This window comes from Lynx canadensis, chromosome B3, assembly GCF_007474595.2.
Source record: "Lynx canadensis isolate LIC74 chromosome B3, mLynCan4.pri.v2, whole genome shotgun sequence".
Classification (NCBI taxonomy): domain Eukaryota; kingdom Metazoa; phylum Chordata; class Mammalia; order Carnivora; family Felidae; genus Lynx; species Lynx canadensis.
This window is the reverse complement of record NC_044308.2, coordinates 97,605,166-97,615,695: the sequence shown is the minus strand read 5'-3', so window position 1 is coordinate 97,615,695 and position 10,530 is coordinate 97,605,166. Positions and strand designations below refer to the sequence as shown.

The 10,530-nt window shown below is 40.1% G+C and overlaps 1 protein-coding gene across 1 annotated transcript; it reads right to left on the bottom strand.

Moving 5' to 3' along the window:
- Positions 1-5,954: 5,954 nt before the first annotated feature.
- On the bottom strand, positions 5,955-9,933 carry ARF6 (ADP ribosylation factor 6). The gene is made up of 2 exons (XM_030319047.1): positions 9,856-9,933; positions 5,955-9,755 (listed from the first exon to the last, which is right to left on the bottom strand). Exon 2 carries the CDS (start codon positions 9,267-9,269, stop codon positions 8,742-8,744), a length of 528 nt encoding a protein of 175 aa, XP_030174907.1. The 5' UTR covers positions 9,270-9,755; positions 9,856-9,933; the 3' UTR covers positions 5,955-8,741.
- Between the last annotated feature and the right edge of the window lie 597 nt (positions 9,934-10,530).

The window sequence follows — 10,530 nt, the reverse complement described above, 5'->3', positions numbered from 1 at the left end:
TGCTTCGAGTATAAAATATACACTTACATCTTGAAGATTTTGCATGAAATAAGGAATGTATCTTATTATTTTATACTAGTGACATTGAAATAATATACTTGATATGTTGGGTTAAATAAAACATTATTTTTTTTAATATTTATTTATTTTTGAGAGAGACAGAGACAGAACACGAGTGGGTTAGGGGCAGAGAGGGAGACAAAGACTCTGAAGCAGGTTCCAGGCTCCGAACTGTCAGCACAGAGCCCGACGCGAGGCTCCAAGTCACAAGCTGGGAGATCATGACCTGTGCCCAAGTCTGACACTCAACTGACTGAGCCACCCAGGCGCCCCTAAATAAAACATTATTAAAATATATATTACCTGTTTATATTTACCTTTTTTAATTTTATTAAATGTTTATTTATTTATCTTGAGAAAGAGAGTGATCATGAACTGGAGGGGCAGAAAGGGAGAGAGAATCCCAAGCAGGGTGCATGTTTTCAGCACAGAGACCGACGTAGGGCTAGATCCCATGAATTGTGAGATCATGACTTGCACCAAACTCAAGAGACAGACATTTAACCGACTGAGCCAGCCAGGCGTCCCTCTTTTTACTTTTTAGAGTGTGATGCTAAAGCATTTTAAATTACATTGGCAGCTTGCATTATATTTATATTGTACAAAAATGCTCTAAGAATAATTACAAAACAGAGTATGCCTAACAGACTTAATATCAAGATTGCAAATGAAGCATTTTACCCAATTATTAAAGTGTCTCTGTTCAAAGGTGCTCTATATCTTGGTTTCTTTCTATCAATGATGTCATCATTATCTTTTGCATAAAAATTAAGGATCAAAATCATTATTTCTCCCTCCACAATGTATGTCTACCAATTTATTTCATCTCACTTGTTTCTCATCTTCTGTATCCTATACTTTGTCTGCATTTTCTCTTGAATTATTAAGTCTCTTGAAAGGATTTGTTTCTTCCAGTTTCTATTCATGACCCTGATTGAGGATTCTACACAAAGCTACTAGATTCAATAGTCCTAAACATTGTGAGTCTCTCCTACTATGGGAATATTTTAAAACTTTAGTGGCTCACATCACACACACAAAAATGTCCAAACTACTTGCTCTACCTCTTGAGGCCTTCTAAAAACCGCGTTTTCAACTTCTATTTTGAACCATATCTCCTCTTCTACCACTCGAGTCAAACAAAGGATTGCAGATAACATATAGGCCACCCAGTTAAATTTCAATTTCAGATAAACAATATTTTATATATAATTTTAGGATATTGCATGGAATATACTTGTACTAAAGATTGTGAAATTGAACTTTCACTGGGCACCTTTTACTTTCTTTATTGAAGTAGAGTTGAACACAATGTTCTATTAGTTTCAGGTGTACAACATAGTGATTTTATGACTCTATATGCTATGTTATGCTCACCACAACCATAGCTACCATCTGTCACCATGCAATGCTATTATAATACCATTGACTATGTTCCCTATATTGCACCTTTTATCCCCATGACCTAGTGGTCCCAAAACTGGAAGCCTGTGCCTCCCACTCTCCTTCACCCAAGGCACTCTGTATTTTTAATTGCTAAATCTGGCAACCCTAGCCAGACAAGTCTATTCTCCATCTCCTAAATACTATATGATATACCACCAATGCACTTTTACTTACACATTTTAAGTGAGATAGTGCAAATAATGCACTTCGAACAGTGCCTAGCACACAGTGAGCATACAATCAATAATGCTGTAATTCCCCTTTGTGGGTCCAACTCAGTTCCCACTGGCCTTCCCTAGCCCATTCCAGCCCACAATATAATACTTCTTTGCACTGTCTAGTATTTGATAGAGCACTTGATAACTGAACATTTCGAGCGTATGTCTTCCCTAGCCTTAAATTTCTACCTCAAATAGAAATTATTGACAAAACAGGATTTTTCAGTATGGCATCTTGCATTTTAGCAAAATTATCAGATTTTACTCTTAAGTCCTGGCTTAAACACCAAAGTATATTATTAAAGCACTCTAGGTAACCTTAGGCTCCAGGTTCTTGCTGATAGGAGGATATAATGTTCTTTAAGTAAATCTCACATACAAAAAGTGAGCTACAATAGGATCTAAAAAGCAAGAAATTCACTTATTAAACAATACCTAAATGTCTGTAGTCGTGAATTTATTAGGTAGAAACACAATGTAAATCGTACACTCTAAATTTTCTAAAACCTTTTTCTTAAATCAAAAGGAGCCTCTGTATAAACAAGCATGCAAATAATCAACTCGGCGAAAACTAACTTCTATTTTTTCATGATGATCTGTAAAATTTGCAATCTACCAAGTAGTCACATGTGATTTTTACAGAAAAAAATAATTCTCAAACAGAGTCCAATACCACATTCTCCATTATACAGAAGGCTCAAATTATATAGGGACTCAAAACTGGGTGATGGACAAACATGAAATTATATTACTCAGACTAACCTTTTCATAAGCAATACACACACACAAAATATTAAGCACATTGTTAACCACTGGTTCACTTCAGCCATACTCATAGTATAGCACAGACTGCTGGAGTCCAAAGTCTGGCTCTGCCACTTATTAACATATACCTTCCTAAGCCTCAGTTTTCTCAACTATAAAATGGGAGCCTCTTCTCCCAAGTTTTGGTGAGGATGAATAGAATATGCATGAAATGCTTAGAACAATGTCTGGCACGTGGCAAACATTCAAAAGATGCTAACTCTTAATATTTTTAGAATGTTTCCCAATTTGGTATCTTTAGGCCTAGCGCCAACCTAGGACTTATTTACAAAACTGACTTAGAAATAAAGATATAGAGAAAAAGCACTTTAGTTTGCCAAATTAGAACAAACATCAAAGATCTAAATCCCTGCTTCTGTAACTCCTTTAATGGTCCCCCCCCCCCCTCATAATGCTATGACCTTCTCAGGACAGTCTATTTAGTTATAATGGGAAAGAGTTTTTATGGTCATGAATATCCAGTTTCACATAGATCTTTCTATGAACTACAAGTGCTTTTATTTTTTAAAGCCCATTTGTAAATGTCCTCCATAAAATTTACTCCCATAACTCCTGTTAAATTATTGTTTAGTTTCTCTTTTAAGACAGTTACAGATTCTTACATTCTACCACATAAGCAGTATAGAACAACTCTCTAGGCAAGAAATAATTCATGTGTGAATTTCCTAGTTTATATCACTTGGAGGAATTAACACCAGAAGAAACCAAATATCCTGTGACATGTTAGTTTCCAAGTCAACAAAACACTTCCTCTTACAAAGTTTCATAATATAAAATACTGGACTCAGGACTTGATTACAGTAATACCAACTGAATAAAAGTCCGTTCTATGATGTTATCTGAACCTATTCCAAACTAATCTAGGTTATCTGGAGGAAAGGGCCCTTCAACAGGGAAACACATTTAACTTATATCCAAAAACCAGTACAACTACCATAAAAATAAGGGAAACAATTTTAATGAAATGATTCACAAGATCTTAAAGAATGTTAAAATTGAACTTGAAAAACTACTGATTCCACACATTTAAATTTCAGAGAAAAAAACCTCCAGGTTAGACTACTCAATCACAAGTCTCAAGGATCACTAAATGTTCAAGTGTGGTAAATTGTATGTGCTGTTCCTTAAAGTTTTGATAAGACTCATTCATTCATTAACCATGGTCTTTTACTTTGGATTGTTGGATTTCCTATATATTTTGGTAATATTTTAAAAACTGGGGTTTAGACTTGGGGTCAACCAACTTTTTTAATAAGGGCCAGATAGTAAATATTTCAGGCTTTTCAGGCTAACTACTGTCACCTAGTCACCCTTGTTTTTTCAGTCTGTAAAAATCCTTTAAAAATGTAAAAACCATTCCTTTACTCCCTATAAAACAGGTCACAGCCACATTTGCCCTAGGCTCAGTTCCCCACCCCTGCTCTATATACCACACAGTATTATCTTTGTTACTATGTCAATTCCACTGATATTTTTCAAGTATTTGCTCAAATGTCACTTTCTCAATAAGGCCTCTGAAGACATTCCTACCTGTCCTCCTATATATATAACATACTATGTAATACATAGTACATCACCTTACATAGCTTAATTCATTATTTGATCTTTGTTATTTCCCCCCACCCCACCCCACCCCCACCAGCATAAATTACATGAAAGCAGATATTGTATTTTTTTCACTGATGGATCTCCTGTACCTAGACCAGTAGCAGGCAGATCAGTAGGCTCTCAATAAATAAATCTACTCTTGCAACTATAAAACAAATACTACGGAGGAGATATATATCCAAATGAAACAATTTAACTAGTAGCAAAGTTTTCAAGGACAAGATTGACAAATACTTTGCTTTTAAAATTGTTTCCAGTAGTAATAAAACATTTTAGAGGAAAAAAAATATTCAAAATTAAAGCATTTTCTTACTGTCCCACAAAATGGTTTTTCTTACAGACTAATTCCCAGGAAGGTTACCATTACTTTAGCTTACTTATAACATATTTCAGTTGTCATTCCTAAACCTCTCTACAGACTTGTTCTGCCTCTTTGATCTCACTTGTATGTATTCCTTGCCCACTGAACTCACTGATCTAGTTTGGCAAGTTTAAAGTTTAGCAAATCAGGGAAAAGTTACTTTACCTCTTCTACAGTTCTATGTCCCACCATTCTCTTTTTTTCATAAACTTCCTAATATTGCAATCTTTCCTACTTTGTCTTCAGCATTCAATATAAACAAAACAAAAAATTAATTCTATTGAAGGTTATACTCCAAATACATTATGCTCAGTGATTAGGCAGACTTAAAAGTTTCTAATTGTTGTATGTGGTTTTACAATTTTTCCCTACAAGCAACAAGATTTCTTACGATACCCTGATAGATACTTGGCAAGATACTGACGGTTAACTGGGAATTTAGTAAGCTCCACCACCATTCAGATTATGGCTACTATGTTTCTTTTCTTTTCTTTTCTTTTTTTTTAACATTTATTTTTTGGAGACAGTGAGCGGGGAAGGGGCAGAGAGAGAGGAGTCACAGAATCCAAAACAGGGTACAAGCTCTGACCTGTCAGCACAGAGGCGGACACAGGGCTTGAACTCACAAACTGCAAGATCACGACCTGAGCCAAAGTCAGATGCTTAACCGACTGAGCCACCCAGGTCCCCCATGGCTACTATATTTCTAAACATATGAAAAACATAAAAACCCACTAAAGAGAAAAATATTTTCTACTTCTAGCACTGATAAATTGATACTTGGCAGCCATTAGTAAATCACAGTAGTAAATATATTAACATTAATGTGGGGAGTAAATCACACTAGAGAATACACTAAGACATTCTAAAATCAATCTACAAAAATTGCTGATATAAGAGGGAATGCTTACAGAAAAGGAAATGTGTTTTTAAAAAATCCTTTATCCAACAAGTTATTCTTCATCTACTCTTACTTTCTAAATGGCTACAATTCAGGCATTCTTAGGAGACAAGCAACTTTGGGTTTAGAAGACAAACTTTAAAATCTAAAAGTCATTTGTCAAGGGTTAGGACAACTCTGTAGGCCAATTCTTTAGAGATACAATTCTCTACTCCTAAAAACACTAAGGTTGTGATTTTGGAAAAATGGTAGAATAGAAACTGCTTAGCAGCTTAATTTTTCAAAATTATTTTCAAGTGCTTTTGTGTCCTAAATAATCACAAAATCAGAGTAAGTTTGGTGGAATTAAATCAGTACAAAACTTTTTTATACACTCAGCATTGTAAGAACCAAACTGAATCTTTTTTGTTCTTATAACAGCTAGGTGACTCCCAAATTGAGTCATTTATACCATATTTCCCTGGAGAATAACATGGCCCAACACACCACATGTCCCACTTAATCTAGTCCAAACGAGTAACATAACGTGAGAAACTGCACTGTGTAATTCCTTTATTTTCTGCATATTAGTGCTTTACCAACACTACAACCATAAAGAACACAATTCCAAGTACTGTACTTTTTAGTTTGGGGAGATCACAGTCTACAGACTCATTTACTTATATTAGACAAGATTAACCTCATTCAAAAACTTACTGCAGTTTATAAATTCACATAAATACAGAAATTGATGCAATTAAACAAAAACTTCAGGATCTTTTTTAAATTCTAGATTGTAACTTTTTTCTGCAGGCTACAATTACCTGCCCCGTGATTACCAATAGTTATGGTTCAATTTAACTACATCAATTATCCACCTTTTATATCCTTCAAGAAAATGTAAATGAAAATTACAAGTTCTTACCAAAAAGTTTAGGGTTTTCCAAATTTCAAATATTTGCTTCCCCCCTCCCCCCTTCAGTTAGACAGTTCAAATAAACTAAAAATAACCACCACATCTCACCTGCAACATTCAATAGCAATCACTTGATGTATAAAATTTTAACTATGCTCCCAGGTATTTTAAAACACAAAAAAAATGGCTGCCTATCAATCTGTCTGTCACAAGTTAGAAATACTACATTTAAGAATTAAGATGAGGGTTTCAAGTTTCCTCCAGTTTAGGCATTTATACCTTTGTGCTTGTCTTGTCTAAGGATGTTACTATAGCATTGATATTTGTATAACCCATGTTTATATACCTTAAAATGCAATCACTTAAAACACTTAAGAATTAAATTTATGGTGGAGCTTTGGGAATTTTAAAAGCAACTAAAATGTTCTCGGATGTGTCTGTCAGCTTGATTTCTAGAGATCTTTCTAAAGCAAAACTGAGAACTCTGTACCTTAGTTGCATTTTGAATTCAAAAATCCCTCTGCACCATCAGGAGCCTACAACATAGCACCTTTTCTCATCTGCTTTAAGTAAAATGTTTGTCAAGAGTTTTACTTTGAATAGTTAACTTTTTGTAGCCTTATGCTTCTCATACATCTTTGGTAAAAGCTCCGTTATACAATATGGCCAAAGCACGAAGGACCAATACTGTCCAACTATGTACCATGATATCCCGCTCCATTTTAGTTTTCAGACACCCTCATGAACAAAACCCACTCTACCTTCTCCTGTATACTGCCTTTGCAGTCTACATTTCTTAAATTCCCTATGTTTAATTCCTTGAGGATCTCTAAAATTAATCCTTAAGGCTATATGAGAACCAGATGCTGCTCACAATTCTGTATCAAGCATTAACATTTGGTTCAAAGTATCAATCATAGTGGTCTCAATAACCTAGTTACCGGTCCTAACAAGCTAAGCAAGTAATCTTGCTAGGACCTTATTATCACCAGTGAGCACAATGCTTACCCTTGAAGAAAAATAAGTTTACATTCATTGTCATCTGTAGGTTCGTTTTCTTCATCCTACTTCCCCTTTGTCATTCCTCAAGTCTACACATAATTCATTCATCACATTTCCTTCCTTAAAGGAGATAGTGTATTAATGAACCAACAGGATATCTGACTTACTCTTTGTATGAGTTAATCCTACAAACAGAATTAAATACTTTTTTCATAAAACATCTTTTCCAGTGTTCTAATTAATGGAGATGTGGATCACTCATCTATAAAAAAAGACTTCTATCTCCAGCTTAATCACTTGCTCTAACGTGAAAACAGGAATGTGTTTTCCCAACTAGGTAGAAGGTGTATTTAATTTGAATTGTTAGATGCTTTATTAATGGACAAAGTAAACATTCTAATAATTTTTTTAACTATTGGTCTTAGATATTCGAAACGTGGTAAAGTATATATTCCAGTTTTGCCCCAAAGTCACGTAAGATATCTACAGAGATCTCATGTGTGTGTGGCATACACCATTATTGCTCCACTTTCTGGAAAAAGTCTACTTTTAAAGTTAAAAAAGAGGGAAAACAGCAAAGTTGCTAACTTTGCAGTGAAAAAAAACCTGTGTTCTTGACGGGTTACACTTTCGTATCTTTATGCAGTGTAAGTTGGCTATGTAATAAGGAACTTGAGCTTTATCCCTACTCATGCATGATGTATGTTTCAGAACTTAATAGCTGACATTTCAAAAAACTTCTTACATTACCTGTTTAACATACTGATGTGCAACTGGAACATATTACAATGATATTACTCATGATTTGCCACTGTAGGCTAAGTTTACTACACTGGTCTTAGATATAAAAGGTCACATTTGAAATTACTAAGTTAAAGGTAAAACTCAGAAGGGAGGGGTAAAGGCCTTAAATATAAAAGACAAACGGCAGTTTGATTAAGCAATAATTTTCAGTTTACTAGATGAAACAGACTTGCAACATAGTCTGCATGAATGCAAAATAAGCCATCTACAGCAAGTGATAAGGAAACTGGGCAAAAAGGAAAAAAGCATACATTGCAAAAAAGATTCTCTCGAAATAAAAAATCAAACCATTATTATAAAGGACTTTACCAAAAACTGCTATATTTCCCCCATCCCATTTGCTGGAAGTCATTAAGAGCATCTAGCACTTTGTGTTCATGGCAAATGTCAGATCAGAGCTTCCTAACGCAAAGCAAAAAAAAAAAAAAAAAAAAAAAAAGAACGAAAAAAGAAACAAAAAAAGGAAACCCCTAACCCCCCCCTCCCCAACCGTAGAACAGTAACTCCAGAGTTCAAATTCAAAAGAAGAGAAAGTGGCAATTGAAAGAGGTGATGGTGGCGATAATCCTATGAATGGGTTTTTGATTTCTCTCCTTCCGGGGGATAGGTGGAGAATGCTCATTAGGATTTGTAGTTAGAGGTTAACCATGTGAGCCCCTCATAGAGTCCATCCCCTGAGGTGGCACAGGAGGGCTGCACATACCAGTTCCTGTCCCGAATCCGGGTCAGGCCCAGTTTCTCCTGGATCTCGTGGGGTTTCATGGCATCAGGCAGGTCCTGTTTGTTGGCGAAGATGAGGATTATGGCGTCCCTCATCTCCCGGTCATTGATAATGCGGTGCAGCTCCTGGCGGGCCTCGTCGATGCGGTCGCGGTCGGCGCAGTCCACTACGAAGATCAGACCCTGGGTCCCGGTGTAGTAATGCCGCCAGAGCGGCCGGATCTTGTCCTGGCCGCCCACATCCCATACGTTGAACTTGACGTTTTTGTAAGTCACCGTCTCCACGTTGAAACCCACTGTGGGGATGGTGGTCACCGACTGGCCCAGCTTCAACTTGTACAGGATTGTTGTCTTGCCGGCCGCGTCCAGGCCCAACATGAGGATCCGCATTTCCTTGTTCCCGAAGATCTTGGATAGCACCTTCCCCATCGCGTCGGAGGAGCCGGGGCCGGGGGCATTCAGGTGTCCCGGGTCCCCTCAGCCAACAACGCCGCAGCCGCCGCGAAACCGAAACGAAGCCTCCCGGCCGCGAGAGCGCCCGTGCGGCCTGCGTGGGAGTCGCCTCCTCCTCGGGGCAGAGGCCCGGGCTCGCGACTCACTCGGGCATCACCGACCGCACAACTTGATTCCTCCAGACGCCGCTGCCGCCGGGGCCCTGAGTCTGCGCCGGGAGAGCCGCCGCCCTGCTGAGGCGCGGCCCGGCCCGGAACTGCCCTTCCCCCCGCGAGCGCCGCGCGAGCGCCGCCGCGGTTCCCGCTCCTCCGCCTTCTCCTCACTCCGCCGCGGGAGACCGAGGCCCTCCGGGCCGCCCGCCGGTCCACCAGCACCGGGCTCACCGACCCAGGCCACCCGAGAGTCAGCGCGGCTCCGGCGCCTCGTCAGGTCATTGATCCTCGCGGGAACTTGGTGCGCCGCCTGCAGAGACACAGAGAGGAAGAAGGGAGTTACTGGCGGAGCACCAGAGGGGAGCGGAGGCCGAGGTGGCCCGCTTTCCCAGCTCAGTCCAGGAGGTTACCTCCAGCCGCCGCCCAGAGCGCGGGCTCCCTCTGGCCTCCACCTCCTCCTCCTCCCAGCTCTGCCGCTGCCGCCGCCGCCGGAAAAGGCGCCGAAGAAACCGCCTCACTTCCCCTCCCGATCACGCAGGCGCAACAAGGCCGACCGTTCAACGAGAGCGACCTCTGTAAGGAGAGCGGCCCGCGCGCCAAGCGTCAGGGGCGCCACGCGCGGAGGGGGCGGAGCTACGGCGGCTCGGAGGTCTCGCGGGTGCGGCCAGACCCTAGACCCGCGAAACTCGGACTTTGACTCGCGCCCACCTGTCGCTACAATAGCGGCCCCAGTACTTTCTGCGTTTCTCTTCCGCGTGCTCTCCTCATCCATCCCCCTCGAACCAGAGGAGCAAATCCACTGGGGAGCTCTACAGGGTGGGGCCGCGGGCAGCCCGCTCCCGCGGTCAAGGCCTCCCCACGCTTGCTACTTCCAGACCTGTTCTCAGACGTCGGTGCCCGCCGTGTGCACCGCGAGTTCCCTCCATCCCGCCCCAGCCGTCGCGCGTCCTCAGTCTCCCAGGAAAGCCCTACAACAGCCTGCTGTTACAGCCCTGTTGTTTCTGCGTCTCCCCCAACTCCTCCTTGGCCTCCCTTATCCCTCGTGTTCTGTTCATTTCTTGAAAGACAAGTGGGGAGGCCCGTGT